Genomic DNA, 16,488 nt, shown 5'->3' on the forward strand with positions numbered 1-16,488 from the left:
ACCTTTAATAAAATATGTGGATAGATGCTTTTTAGAGTACATATCCTTTTATTGATGTCTAAATTTTCGTTACTGTGATGAAATATAACAGAAAGGCCATACAGAATGGCTGCAAAATATCAAGACCTTTGGGATAAAGTGATCCGCTGTAAAGTGAGGAGCATGTGAAAGTTTGATTCTCAGCATAAACATACATTCCTGGTGTTTGTAAAAGTCTAAGAAGGAGGGAAAGTAATTTCCCAGGGAACATCCCATAGCATGTGAGTAAATAAATAAGCAAATGCTGAGAATCTATGTTGTTCGATATGGAAATTAGAATCTTTCTTTGTTTGCCATAGTACATAAGATGGGAGCATGACTCCAAATCGTACTGCTAAAATGCATAAATGCATATTTTATGTTTTCTCACTTCAAACAATAACCCAGCATTTCTTTAAAACAAACAAACAAACAAACAAACAAAAACACTGTGGTCTAAGGTATGAGTCTCAATATGGTCCAAATGCATGTTCCAATTTGTGCATGTGATTACATGCCTTCCTCAGTCAGAGCCATATATATAGGACATTACATGTTTATATTGCCTTCCTACTGTGCATCAGCCCTTTGCTTTCTGAACCTGGCACAAAGTTGAGGATTCAGAAGTGTCATCTAACTCACTGAAAAGTGTCTTAGAACTGTATTCACTGAACAAAAAATATCCAACATCTCTCACTCCTTAGTTTCTGAACAAGCACAATATTAAGCTTAAGATGCTATGGTCCTGATGATGTTTAACTAGGGCTTCTATGTTGGCATGTTGCACATAATATAGTTACATTGACCACCTTCTGTATGTTGTTATATCTCATTTGTTTTTCTAATTAAGCTACACACACTGACATACATATCATTGCTATTCTGACAATTGTCTTAGTAGTTATTGACCTTATACTTTGCATCGTGTCATATTTTGCATATTGCAGTTTACATTGCTCTGAATCTTGAACTGCCACAACATATTCAGATTTTTGAAATAAAATTCAGTGTTGACTCTTCATATTGACCCTATCAAAGAAATTTCTAATTATGAAGATTTATAAGTCACTAATGACCACACACCGTTTTTGATTATAGTAGTCATTTTGAGTTATTAATTATTCATTTTGTACTACCTGCTACATTATCCTGTTTTATCTGCTTACTTTCTATATACCTATATATGCATGTTTTTAGTGAAATCATTTGCTACCTCACTGCTTTTCACCGCTTTCTGTGACAATGTAAGAAACATAATTCTTCAGTCTTGTGCAATAAAATTGGAGGGGTTATGTAACATATCAGCAAGTCCTTTATTAGAGAAAGGATTTCACATATTTCTAAAGGAAAGAATATGTTTCTTGAAGACATGTTTTTTGAATAAATTTGGAACACACAAGTAAGCAATACAGATTAGTTAAATAAAATTTGTGAAAGTTTATGTACTTTATGCATTCAGGTTTTGTTATTTTGTATGCATTTCCACTTTAATTTTCAGATTAGAATTAATTATGCATTGTTCTGGCCACTAAGTGATTCCAACAAATTGTTGTGCTTTAGGGACACCATATTAGCAGCAAGGATGAATACATTTGTATCCTTCTTACCTGGGGCATCCTCAAGAAAACAAAAGCAAACAGAATGTGAATGCTGAAAGTAATAAGCATTCTTCAACCTCACAATCCTGTATCTATTTAACATCTCATTTACTCCATGCTATCAAGTGTTTTTAGTCTGCTGTCCGTAGAATTGCTATTTCTATTGTTTATTAATATGCAATATGTTCGTCAATTATCTTCCCTTCTTTCATGAGTAATTAAATGTTCCTAGTTTGGCCAAAAAACAATAATACAATAAAAGTCTAAATTTGCTTCCTTTCAGCTATTCGTGACACGATAAGGTAGCCCTGTCTCCAGCTGTTAATTGAACTAAACATTTGTTGATAGGTTCAGCCAACACAATTATAGAAAATGATGCATGCTTTTTGAAAAATACTGATGGAACTAGATGAGACAGTAAAGTTTATTTATTCTAGAAATGTTTGAACATATTAACACATTAAAGTGGGGCTGAGGTGTGAGGATGATTTAGGTACTGTTATTTTTATTTTTTTCCATGAAGAAGAATTACCCACTACATATTTAAGAGAAGCACCACTTGTTCCTTCACTGCAGAGCACATCATACTTGCTCTTTCCTTACTGGAAGGTGCACCTTGGGACATTTTTGTTTGTTTCTAATTCATTCCACTTTCAATACTGTAACTGAAGTAAAGCAAGTCTACAATCTAGTTAATTCTCATGGTCTTTTAACATAAATGGCACAGGGTAAATTCAGGGTCTATAGCTCGATAAAGGTTTTCCATGTGGTTGTAGCAGAAAAACTCTTACAGATACACCAGTATAGGAGTTGGGAATAAATGGTTTTTACTCTGAATTACAATTTTTCCCAGGTTTTGAAACCTTTACCATCACCCCTTCTTGTAACACAGGTTGGTGGTTGCCGTTTCTTTTGTGTTTCGTTTGTCCGTCACTCTATGCTACTTCTTTTTTTTACTCCTTTTTTTCAATCTGCTGTTCCTGCAAAGCTTTATCCACCTTCAATTTTTTATTATTTTTTTGTTGTTGTAACTCTGTGATATGCTTTCACAAGCATATCTTCTCTGTTTTTCCCTGTGTTTGTTCCTCTAATTCCTTTTGGGTAGATCATCCTATCTATTTTCTGCTTTTTCCTCCAGCACTTCCTCATGGAAGATGCATTGACAGCTCAGATTCAAAATGGGTATAGAACTAAATGTTATATTTTCTCTTAAACATTTCCACCATCCTACATGTCATGCAAGCTCATATAGCAGTGTTTAGCCAAGTTTGTTATATCTACCTCCACGATTTATGGAAAGCCCATTCTTTTTCTCTATAAGAGATACATGTTACTTTTCATAAACTTTTTCACTTTTTAAGACTTCTTGCCCATTCTCCTTAGCATCCATATTGCCAGTCCATCCAAAACACCTCTTGTAACATTGCTGGTCTCATCAGTCAAACCATACCCACAGCTTTTAAACTCATTTTGCCTTCAAGATGTCCCAAGCTGTTCTGTCCCAGCCTATAAATCACGTTGTTTTTTGTGTTTCCTCAGCCCAGCCATTCTGCTTCATCAATATATTAAGACTACATGTTCTTAATTATTCAATTACGTTCTCTGTACCTGTCATGACTTCACTATTCTGTAAATTATTGATCCTTTGGTAGGCCTTGTCTATCTATACGAGTTTTCCACAGCATAAAAAAGTGAAAAATTCATAGCCGTACAGATAACAAAAAAAAAAAAAAAAAAAAAGGAAAATGTATCACTGGTTCTGGGGATGACACACTTTACTGTACTTCTGTGTCTTTCTCATGTCTTTGGGGCAAGTTTCTACTATTTTTATCTTATATGGCATACTCATCTATTGTTAGCCTTAAGATAATCAAGATTAATCACCTGGAGGGCTCTTTCATGATTGTTAGTGGAATTAAATAAAAATTAATTGGCTGAAGCCTTGCTCTCACAAGCATTCAAGTATGATAGATATCTATTCATAGATAACAGAGATTGGAGGATTTTGATTTGGTCTTTATATCCTTTGGTGGTATTGTTCTTGAGTGGATATTCTTGATCAAGCCATATTTTCAATGATTCAAGTAATGGATTTACTACTACATCCCCTTGGATGTTGTCTGTTACACATTCTAATGGATTGTATTTTTAAAGGAGTTTTGTTAGGGATATAAAAACTCTTTAGAACTGGTAGATTATATACTATAGTACTGTCACTTCAGTATAATTGACAAGGCCAGCTCTCTGGATACACAGTTTTTGTTCTTTATAAGTGCCTCAGACCATGGCACCTTAGTCCTCTTCAAGTAAGCCAGTGAACTCATGCATTTGGAGTATTTCAAGTGCCTTTTGTGGTATTTTGAAAACTGGTTTTCAAATTCAGGGTCTCCTGAGAATGAACATTTTCTGTATTTTAGGAATCCAGTGAGGGGGAGTGAAATGAAGGACATCCACTCTAACTTTGAAACATATTGAAAAAGCTTACCACAGATTCAGGAGAAAATATGAAATATGTTCTGATGAAATGTAAAGTAGGCTTCTCCAGACTGACATCAACTTAAGCTATTTTAGAAAACTTAATTGTTGCCAATTTACCAGTAGGTAAAATGTCTACAACCTGTTAAAACACGAACTGTATCTGAGAGAACACTGAAAGAAAGTAGGGGAAAGCTTTTTGCAGTATCTATTAATACTCTAGGAAAGATCTCAGGGTTGACATTTCTGGTAGTAAAACTTGATTAGCCATTCTGGAAGGGAATAAGGTAGCTGAGTGACTCTCATTCCAGTTGTGTGCAGTACAACAGGGCATACTCTAAAGTCTCCCATCTGCCCACCAGGAGCTGAGGTGGTACCATAAGAAAGTCCTGAAACCCTGTAATATATGCATTAATAGCTCAGAGATTGCAGCAACAGTTGTGTCTGGCCTTTTGCTGGTGGCAGAGCTGAAATGAGGCTATCTGGCTTCAAACCATGTGATTATTATATCACATGTGATGAAGATTTTCTTTTTCAACTAGCAGTAAACAACAGTCTATAACACTGTGAGAAACTTCAGGGCCAAATAACTGCAAGTGGATATTAAGTGTTGAAATCCCTTACACTGTTAAAGCAATGTATGAGTGAAAATGTACAAATGTACTTGCATCTGTGTTCTAGCTGGTGAAAACAAAATCATTTTGTTTGTATGTTATTTAGGCATCCCGTATCACTACTGCCATGGGAAAGATTATGTGAGAAAAAGAATACAAGAAGGTCTATCCCAATTATTTTTATAGTAAGAATGAATGCTAAAAATGCACGTGTTGTTTTCTCTCATAGCTTGAATATCTCATGGCCTCTGCTGTATTTCATTTTTTTTAGGCCTTTCTCTGAGACCTGCCCGTTGCATAGCCATACGTATTAGATGACTTTGGGACTTGCTTTGCATCAACGATGAAGGGATTATCTAGCAGCCGTAGTCATCATCATGGGGTTACCTGTGACCCTCCGTGTGACAGTCTGCCACATCACCCGGACAGGAAGCCATATTTGTTAAACCCAGTGGACCCTCATCCTGCAGACCACCCTTACTACACTCAAAGGAACTCTTTTCAGGCAGAGTGTATGGTGCCGTACAATGATCAGATTGCCAGCAGCACGTTTCCTCGGAGACATTACAACTCGCACCATGAACTTAAGGACGAGTGTGCTCTGGTTCCCCATGGAACTGCCAACAAGACTAATCGCATTCCTGCCAACCTCTTGGACCAGTTTGAGCGGCAGCTGCCCCTGAATCGGGATGGCTACCATACTCTGCAGTACAAGCGGACTGCCATGGAGCACCGCAGCGACAGCCCAGGGAGGATCCGGCACCTGGTTCATTCTGTCCAAAAGCTCTTTACCAAGTCCCATTCACTGGAGGGACCATCCAAGGGGAGTGTCAATGGGAGTAAAGCAAGCCCAGAGGAGTCACAGACAATGAGGTATGGGAAGCGCAGCAAGAGTAAAGAAAGGCGATCAGAAGGTAAGCCCAGATCCAATGCATCAGGATGGTGGAGTTCAGATGACAACTTGGACAATGATGTTTGCATTTATCATGGTCCCAGTGGGGTCATGACCATGGGAAGATGTCCTGATCGTTCTTCTTCCCAATACTTTATGGAAGCCTATAACACTATTAGTGAACATACTGTGAAGTCATCCAGAAGCAATAATGATGTCAAGTGCTCTACCTGTGCAAACCTGCCTGTGAATTTGGACTCCCAGTTAATGAAGAAAAGCTCTTGGTCCTCTACATTAACCGTGAGCAGAGCCCGTGAAGTTTACCAGAAAGCATCAGTTAACATGGACCAGACAGTGCTGAAGTCAGAGACGTGTCAACAGGAACGGTCATGTCAGTACCTCCAGGTACAGTGTGGAGAACTGATTTCTGTTAACTGTGCTCTGCCATGTCACAGGTGTTTGTGAGGGATGGAGGTTTGTTCTGATATTTCATCTTTCCTGAGAGATTTCTAATCACTAAACAAGGGGCCATGCAGCTGAAATTAAAAATAAATCTGCTTTTTTTTTTTTATTATTTCATTTTCTTCTTTTTTTTCTCACTTTCTTTTTTCTTTTTTATTTTTTCTTCTCTTTTCTTTCTTTGTCAGCATTCAATATTTCAAAGAAACAGTTCATGTTAGAACAGGCTTAATTTTTTCATGTGGGAAAAATAAGACCTCTTTGTGTACTTTTTGAATTTATAAGGCAGTCACAGTAGGGGTATAGAGAATGTGATGTTGTAGTGCTTGTAGTTAGCATTACAATGTCAATTAAATGAATGTTACCAGGATACAAATTCTTTGATTTCTGTAATTTCAGGATTTGCCTTCATTTGCTGCTTATTTTATTATGAAAGCTTCTGAGACCCTTTTGAGTAACTTTGAGGTACCTTAATACTTTATCCTGTTGGAAAACAATCTACTTTCCTTTTTGTCATAGCATATAAATTCTCATAAAATACTTATTGTAAAGTGTCCAGATTTGTTTATCTGGCTATTCCTCTTTCTCATGGCTTTGAGTCAAAAATATAAAAGCAAAAGGTTGAAATTATTGCTTGTTCTGATTATACATTTTAGGAGTACATCACCTACTCCCTCACAAGCTGTTTGCAGTTAATACAGCGTCACTATTTTTCACCAGTATTGTATCTTTAAATGTCAAGAATCAGATGTCTGCTCTTGGAGCTATCATACTGCCGGTGAATGTTTGTGGCAGGAACATGGATCAGAAAATATTAAAACAGTTTCATTCTTAGGGGAGCTGTGGATAGCTTTTTTGCACTTTAAAACGGAGCACTTATGGCACATCTAAGTGTATGTGTAAGATGGAACAACGTTGCACAGAGAAGAGAGAAGACCATGAGGAAAAAAGAGGTTTGCTGAGACAATTTGGTTTCGTTTTAATGTAGTGGGACTCTTGTCTATTTGTATAGAAACTGTAAGGAGTTTTCTCATATGGGTGCTTTAATGATACAGTCAGCTTTCACATTCTGTTGTTTAAACCAGTACGCAGAAAAAGCGTAGGACCGAGGCATACACATTTAAAAATTGATCTTAAAAGGTATTATTGAATGGCATGCAAAATAATTCTGAATGCCAGCATCTGGGATTCTAAGCTTTAAATGTAAAGAAGTGGATCGGTGTATTTTCTATTAATTACTGGGAGTGGAGTGTGAAGACAGGGGATAATAAGAGTGCTAAGAGTATGTTTACAGCTGTTCTTATGGACTGGGGAGGGACAGGGGTTTCAGAATAGCCTAAGGTTACAGCCTTTTCAGATTTGTTGTATTAAGTCTCTTTTGTCTGAATTCTGTGAGGGACAATAAATTATTACTTTAGAGTCAATTGTTGTGATTACTTTGGACCTTGAGATTTCTTTGTTGATGTTTTTGTTTACTCCTTTGATCTTCCTCTCAGGCTTTGATAAAATAGCTGACAACTCAGTTTGTGACCAGATGGCTAGAAAAGAGCAAAAAACTGTGCCAGCATCGGCTTTAAACGAACACCTCCATAGGGACTTTTAGACAATGTTTAACTGATGGGAATAGACCCTTGAAGTGGAATTAGAGGACATTATCTGTGTCTGTATGAAAATATGTCCAACAACTGTTAAGGGCAGGAATTAAAATAACTAAATTCTGTGTTTCTCATACTGTTTTTCTCATACTGTTTATGTTCACATTCATAGTTTTGTTTTAGTTTTCCATTTCATTTCATTTCATTTCATTTATTTCATTTCATTTTTCTAATTGTATGCTTGTTTGTAAAAGTCAGAGAAATGTAACTGGACTGAAATTGTTTAAAAAAAAAAATTTGAATCGGGTCTTGATTAACATTGGAAATAATACTCAAACAGAACAGGGTAGATTTAAGGGAGCAGGTCAGTATTATTATTCTCTCTTGGCAGTATAAAAAGATAAAAAATAGGTATAGATCATAAAAAGTAAGGCTGAATGCATCCCATTGCCTTTCTCTTCATTGCATCACTCATCTTTTCATTCTACAAGCCCTCTAGGGCTTGGACATTGTTTCCTTTTGTGTTTCCCCAGTGTCCAGCACAACGGGGTCTGGAACATAATTGAGGCCTTTTGGCTGTCCTGTTATATGAATATATGTTAACAACAACAGAGTATCACTCTGTCAGTGGGCTGTAGCAGTATTCAGATTATCTGTTGTTTTCCTGGTGACCTTCTAATCATTGTACCAAAGGGCTGGTGTCCTACATTGTTAAAACAATTAGAAATGCACTAAATGAGATAAAAGCTATTTAGCTGCAAATTCATGACAGTACTGGACAACTCTGATAATGACATCAATTAATAGAATGCTTCTTTGTTGCTTTATTTAACTCATTAAATGTTAAATAGATGCTCTTATCAACTCACTTGTAATTTAAGTCATTGTTTATAGCCCAGGACATAAACTCTCTGATCCTTAAAAGAAGCAACTATTTTGCTCACGAAAACTGTTCTTGTGGTAGTATCTGGACACAACAAAGGAGTGATGTTCCAACTCAGGGTACAAAAACATTTTCTTTGTCCTGGTAGCTCTGAGTATATCAGAGATCACAGATAAAATAGAGTTCATATTTGCTTGTAACATCTTTTACCACTGAAGTATCTGGATGAATTCTCAGTGTAAAGACATGGAAATAACAAACAATTATCTCACTTAGTGTGATATTTTCCACATAACCATTCTGTGAAAGGAGCTGGCAGTAGTTCATGTTACAGATGGGCTTATTTCTCATAACTTGGAATTTGGACTGAGTGCAGTGTCCTCTCGCATCGCACAGACTTTCCTTACCCCGGCAGGCTCCGCTTCCAGTACAGGTGCTGAGGTGCGGTGTCCAGCCTCTGAGTTCAAGGGCAGAGAGGAATCAGGGAGGCTTGGCTCCACTCTGTGACTGTTATCTCAAAAAGGGTTATTGGTTCCCAGGATGGTTTAAAGACAATCAGGTAAACCTTTTCCTCTTAGCGGCATTTTGGGGATGGGGTTCTTTTTCCCTCTTCTCTCCATTTCTCCTTTCAAAAACGAGGATCTGGACAGTAGAAAGATAAAGTCCTTTATCGAGCTCCTTCCTACTTCAAGAAAAATATTTTCATTTGATCCAGATTTGCAATCACACTAACGTGAAGGAAGGTGAGAAGGACCTGTGGTTTTCTCAAAATTCTTCAAAAAGATTTCCCTGCCTTATAGAGAATAATCTATAAGGCAGTGGACAGCTTCCACTTCTCTGGTAGCTTCACCTTTGAAATAATTAAAATTAAGCAAAAGTATAGAACATGAAATATAAGCAGACTTTTGTTCTGCAAGCAATAGGGCCTAAATACACTGGTAGATATTTCTGACACTTTTGTTTCACTATGAATTCATGATTGTTGAAGTTAATAGAATATCAAATACACTGCATAGTTTGTCTCTAATTATAATTTTGCTGTTCATTATTCCCTGTAATTACTATTCCCGTAGTCCTTAGTCCATTTGTAAAGAGATGGAGAAGAATATAAAAGATGACATTTTTTGTATTATTCCTCTTTTCTTCTAATGTGGGTCAGTCATGTGTTTTCTTTTGACCCAATTTGATGAGACTGAAGTCAGTTGTGTCAGATATTCAGGGCTGAGGAAGGAAGTTTACTCCTGAAAGCTGAAGTGAAGTAGGTGGGGACAACTGTGCAGTCATCTGAGCTCTGCATTTGAATCAATAATCCTTTGGTGGGAGAATATGGGAAATACTATAAAAACTGTAAGCCAAGTTTTGGGGTGTGATAAGCATTTCCTGGTTTTTCAGAGGCTGGATCTAGTGGCGAACGACTCCGGTTGGTACGGCGCTCATTTTCCTATGGGAAGGTTGTCTGTAATGTGCAGTATGTCCTATAGTGTTAAGAAACTGATATAGTTAAAGTGACTTGTTTTCCAGTCTTGGAACAAAGCACTTCCATAGTTTCTTAGGATATACTGCTCATTCCCAGCATCTTTCTGTTGTCTGTGTCCATGGGTGGCCAGATACAAGGTAAGGCCTTATCCCAAATCAGGATGCTTATAAGGATCAGGATCTGTCATGTGATTTGTTAATGCAGCATGTTAATTGCAGTGTGTTTGTCTTTATGACACAGAACTTTGTTAGGTCTGTTATATTGGGCTTAACTGGGCAAGTTGATCTGCATTTTCTGCTGTTCTCTACTTTTTCTTTACTCGTGTTGTCTGTGTTTCTGTCATAACTACCATATTCAAATTAATCTTTCAGTATATCCTTGCGAGGTATATGGATGTTGCATTTTAATGTCCACTAATATTAATGAATATTTTCATACATCAGATGAAGCATGTATAATTACCCCTGTGATTTGCCAGTATCAGGTATCAAAGTATTTCACTCAACTCATATGACACATATGTCTCAGTAAAGCTAGTGAAACCATTTAAACAAGCAATTTTGAAATAAGATGTCAAACATTATAACATTTTCTAGGTGTATTCCAGGTAACAAAAAAATCATGAAAATATTTAGAAATTGTTAAATGTTCATACTTTATTAATAAACTAGTTACTAGCTATATTAAAACTGAAAAAAAATATATATATATAATTCACATGAAGCTAATTTATTTCCAGTTTTAAAAGTGTTTAAGGATGGTTAACATGAATAATGAATAAAGTTATGAAATTTGGGGGCAATTGGAATTATAAATAAAGCAAAACCTGTTTTTTAAAGATATATATATATAAATAAAAATAATTCTGATAAGCCTACATGTTGGTTATTTAGCCAACCTACAAACATTCTACCTACAATATGCCTTTACTACACTGGGAGAAAAATTTAGAAGATTATTTCAGTATAGCCATCCTCTTCATCCTCTCAGTCCTTTAATTTACCTTTCTAAAAAATTGTCAGCTGAAAGAATGATGAGAATGATATTGCTACATATTTCACCTTAACAACTGCTGTGTTCTCATTCAGTTAATTAAAGCCTGAACAGACCTTTGGCATCTGAGTAATGCAGAAATGGAGGCCACCTAAGTTCTAAGAGAGTTGTTCTATGGCAATGTCAGTACTTCACATTTAGCTGCAATTTTATCTGCTCATGCTCCTTAAGTTGGTATTTTTCTATCTGTTGGTTTTAACACCATTCTGTAACTTCTTAATATTGAAAATACTGGCACTGATGTTATTTCTTCTAGATTAACTTGAAGAATTACTTTTGGTTCATTCTGTTAACATCCCTATGTTCTCACAGTGCATTCATTAATGAACATAATTCTGTTTGCTGAATCTCTTTTTTGTGTTGCTAGCATACAGTATAGAGGATTTAGCAACATGCTTGTGCAACACTATGTTACATATAGTGTTATTGTCAGAAACATTTGTGAAAGTTATGGATGCATTTAAGCCAGCATTTATTATCTACTACAGTTCATTTTGGTACAAACATGGATAAAACTTGATTCAGACCTGGAGTTGAGCCTTTCTGCAACCTTAAATATCTGGAGTGTTCTAATCTGTTTATTTTCATTAAATTCACCTGGAATAAATAAATAAATAAAACTCTACCAAAATCTTCAACACAAAGCCAGTCCAGCAAATAAGATCATTTCATTCTGTATCAGAGTTCAAAATCCCTAACATTTCTTATGGAAACTTGCACAGTAAGTGGGAAAAAAAGCACTGAGTGGTGACATGCCTTCCTTATTCAGTGCTAAATAATAAAGAATATTTTTCCTACATCCAGCTGTTGATTTTTTTGTTTGTTTGTTTCAAGAATGGAATCTGTAGCACAGATCTTGAGTGGGGAATACCACCATGATAGACGAGTGGTTTGAGCTGGAGGCAGCTGGCAATGGTCTCTGTTCAGCTCTTCAAAGTCTCCAGCACTGTGCTTGTTGCACAGCTAACCTTCTGTCTAATAATGAATTAAACAACATGAACATTAATCTGATGTTTCTGTACATGCTTTCTCCTCTCATCTGCTTACACTGAGTTTGTGCAATGGACTGTCTTGTTTGGGTAGAAAGATTATATGACTTCTGATAAATAAATATTTCTCTTACCAAAGGCTAGGCAATGTGCCATGAAAATGGAAAAGACACTGTGCCAGCTTTGATAGGCCAAGGCTTCCAGAGACCTTAAGTTGTTTTTTCATGCAAATAAATTTCTGACTAATTTTGCTTTACTGACATAAATGCAGCCTGCTGATCAGTTTGTTAGAAACAATTCTAGATTTCCTATACTCTAGCAATTCAGTTTCCAGCAGAAGAGAGTCAAGACCGTGACCTTGATTAGCCACTGAGATAGAGCAGAGGTGACAGTTTGGGGTCACTGAGACATCCTATTAAATTCTGAAACCAGTAAAATTTCTTTAGAGCTGAATAAAGGCTTCTTACACAGATATAATTCATTGCTGTAATCCAAAAGAAAGCATTGTGGACGTCTCAGTGAAGTCTGGCCATTGTATACTAAAATATGACAGAAGCTAATAGCCAGCCAGAGATGGTAGGTTAACTGCATTACTTACAGTCGTTGCCTGTGTGAGTGAGACATTTGCAAAGCATTAGAGATTATCTAGTTATAGTCAGCCAACAGAAACAGCATCATGGCTGTTTCCCTCAAAATACACTCTCCACCACATCTGTTTCTCTTCCAGGGATTTCAGATTCAGCTACATGTTCTCTATCCATGAGCCATTTTCTTGCCAGCTTGATAGTGGGCTTGTGGTTTTATGCAGTGAAAGAAAGGTAAAATGACATCTTCTTTAACAGCATTGGTTTTTGATGCTAGCTAGTCACTGTATGCAGGAGCTGAAGTGACTAGGGAGATGACTTTCACCCCAAGAAAGTCATCTATTGGTGAAAGAACATTTCTCCACTCATTGAAATTATCCTTTCAAGGACTGGTATTCACATTAGCAGTCATACTGTAGGTTCTCATTGTCCTTCCTGGGTGAGGAGTGATATCTCATTTTAGCCATCTGAAACTGAAAGCTTTAAGGGTTTAGAGAAAGATGAGAATGAATGTTTGCCCTCTACCACAGAAACAATAACATCCATGAGTACCAACAAAGGAGTTTTAATCTGTGGTCCTGGCCTATACTCAGGCTCCACGATTTTAAATAACAGAGGTGATAGCTGTTTGTCGTCCTTTCTGCAGAATGTTTGGGAGTGGCAAAGTTGCAAGGCCCTTGGCTGTAATCATTGTGTCCAAGTGGCCTTCTTCACTCTTTGTTGGACTTTTATGTGTAAAACAGCAGGAGAAAATTGATTTTGGAGTCAGGTCGGGATTATCTGTGGAGGAAACACAAATTCCTCTTCACAAGACAGACTGTGAATCAGATTCACAAGTGGTCAAGGCATCTTTTAACAAATGAAAATGATAAACTGTAGCAGTACTTGAAAAAGTTTGTCTATTGACTTACTCTGAGTATTCACACTGCCTTTTCAAACTACCATTAAGGTAAAGAAGATTGCAGTTCTTCACAGTGCTCATTCAGGTTTGATGCAGGTTGCAGCCTCAGGATTGAGGAGGTAATGTTCTATCTCAGGCAGGTTCTTTGTCCTGGCTATAAATACTCTTCATGTAAAACAACATGAAGATAAGTCAGCTAAATTAATTGAATTTGTAATAGAACCAGACTGCTGAAATCATACAAGTTAAAGCAAGAATTACTGCAGATACTGAACTTGTTAAGTTTGTCCTAAATGGTACGAATATTCTTGTCTGCCTTTTTGAAAACTCTTGAAGCTTGCTAAACATATATTGTTCGAGGCTTGCAAGGCTTCCTTGTTTTTTTGTGTACTTCAGTGATTCTTAACACATGCAGGTTGATAGACTGAAATGTTGCTTATCTTTATTGGTCTGATTAATTCAATATTCATGAGTGCTAGGAATAGGCTTAGTAAGTGGAAGATAGCAATTGAAACTTCCTTAACAACACACAGAAGAAGCATAATAATGGCTAAGAAAACCAAATTGCATGGGTTTGAAAATCTGCACTGAGCAGTCATTAAGCATTGTTCTTCAGTTGTGTGATTTCATTTCATTAAGTATTTGCATACTAATAGAAAGCTAAAGTTACAAGTCTACTGCTGTGAGCAATGGTTAGCCACTCCCTTCCAGTCCTTGTGTTTACTTCTATAGTCATCCACATTGCTTTGGCAAAGCACAGGGAGAAGCTTTTATGCTTTCAGCTGCAATAAACCAAATCAAACTAGAGATCAATAATGAACTTAATTTGCTATAGAGACAGTCTCTTTGCTATTTCATCCAATAAGGTAAGTTGAAAACAATTCTGGGTAAAAGGAAGGAAACTAGAAATATTAGATATTCTATTTTTTATTTGTTAAAGCTTGAATAAATAATAATAAAAAAATGTTTTCTTTATCTTTGTCCTTACATGCTAGGCTTATTTCACATACCACTAAGTGTGAGCTGCTAAAATGAGTGTTTGGAAACTGTGGGGCCAGTATACCTGTTTGCTTAGTTTCTTTATTCAGGGTCCTAGATTATCTGATAGAAAAATCCTATTCCTTTATATATATTAAAAAATAAATTTAAAATAATAATAATAATAATAATAACCAGTCAATCCAGCCTGGCTAACAACAGTGTAAACACTTCCAGAAGTCCATAAATTTATTTAAAGATCAGGATAGGTAAACAATACACTAAATGAAGCTGAATCTAGGTAAGATGTTGGCTGGTGGCAGTGTTATCTGTATAGTCTGTTCTGTTTAGAAAAACATATCTACCATTTAATCAAAAGAAAGAAAACATAGTCAAACTTAGTTTTCATACTTGTAACAAACATTTTATTTCCAGGTATATAGCAAAGAACTGAAGTCATAAATTCAGTAAGTTGCCTGGCTTAAAGGCCATTGCTGAATATTTTGTATGTATTTCAAGTAATAATGATTCTCTGTTTCACTGGGCTTTTATGTATGATTAAAGGACACTCTTGATTTTTAGGTGTGTAAAGAAAATTGTATATGATCTTAAAGATTAGAATGAAATGTTTCCAGGATCTCTATTAGTTCAGTACTATGAATGATAATAGTCCCATTTTAATAAAAACAATGATGTTCATTGTTAGATCTGAGTTTAGCTCTTCCACCTCTTTCATGAGAGTAGAAACAATCATAGGAGTCATGTATCTGCTTGATATTCTGATAGTGAAAAAATGAAATTGCCAAGGTAATTGGATAACATGATTTTCTTAAAAGCATGAAACAGCTTTGTCTCAGGTATGTCAATGCCATTAATCCTCCAAGGCAGTAATTGCTGTGCATATGCACTTGCATGAAGCACAGTATGTGACCTTGCAAGATATAATATTGGACATTCAAGTGAAGTCCAATAGTCCAAAGAAGGAAAATCTAGGCAGACTTCCTGACTAAAAAAAAAAAAAAAAAAAATCAAATAAAAAAGAGATGGAGGTTCATATAGATACTTCTCCCAGCATTTTCCAGAACAGAAGGAAATATGCTACAGTATGTTCAGTATCACATGTATAGGAAAAGAATAGGAAAAGAAGGAAAAGAATTCAGGAAATAATGTGACCAATTTTATTTTCCTAATTTTATTTCAGCTAGAATTTTATATTTTTCTTCTTTCCCATGATACAAACACTTCTGTTTGACAGTAAATTGGATTGTGAGCTATAAGCAGCTACAGCCATTTGTATTAGCCACCAAAGAAAGCAACTCTGAAAATCAGGTCACTTCTTTTAGCAAGTATTGCTTGAGGTATTTGTCTTTAGACACAGAAGTATAAAAATGTTAGCATTTTATGATTCTATTTTCTTTTATTTATTATAAAATAGTTATAATAATAGGAAATGTTGAGCTTTAAGTGTTGTTTGTCCTACTCAAGTAATAAACAGACAGTGCTCTGAGATCCTTTCATAAAAAGCATTATAATTGTTAATAGCCAAAGCAAAAATCTACTACTTTTAAAGCATTTCTTTACCTCGCTAGTGCTCTCAAGCAGTTACACTGCTTTTTCCTACTCCATCTTCTGAAATCAGGGTTTCCAGCTCCTATGAAACTGATTTAAAATAGAGGGGAATTGGACCCCTGTTGTTCTTTTAAATACTGAAACCTTAATGGAAAATAAATAAATAAATAAATAAATAAATATCTACATATCTGCAATAAAACTGCTCAAACTGCTTAAACAAAATAGTAGATGTCCCCACCTTTGTAGTTAAATATCTATTACATAATTCTACTGAAGTTTTGCCTAGGCAGCTAAGATAGTTTGTACAAACACTTTGCTTTTCTCAATGTTTAAACTGAAATTCTATACAGCTGGGTTGATTCTTTAGACTGTTCTCTTTTTTAGGTTGTTCTCTAACTCT

The 16,488-nt window shown here is 35.9% G+C and overlaps 1 protein-coding gene across 1 annotated transcript in view; it reads left to right on the plus strand.

The window, feature by feature from the left end:
• Positions 1 to 5,048: 5,048 nt before the first annotated feature.
• DLGAP1 (DLG associated protein 1) overlaps positions 5,049 to 16,488 on the plus strand; it is a gene marked incomplete at its 5' end in the record, with an annotated part of 138,779 nt that continues 127,339 nt past the window's right edge. The window contains one exon of the mRNA XM_082754037.1: positions 5,049 to 6,002. Coding sequence (XP_082610163.1) covers positions 5,049 to 6,002 — 954 coding nt within the window. The remainder of the gene's footprint in view (positions 6,003 to 16,488) is intronic.

Source organism: Aythya marila (genome assembly GCF_965140915.1).
Source record: "Aythya marila genome assembly, chromosome: 2".
NCBI classification, from domain to species: domain Eukaryota; kingdom Metazoa; phylum Chordata; class Aves; order Anseriformes; family Anatidae; genus Aythya; species Aythya marila.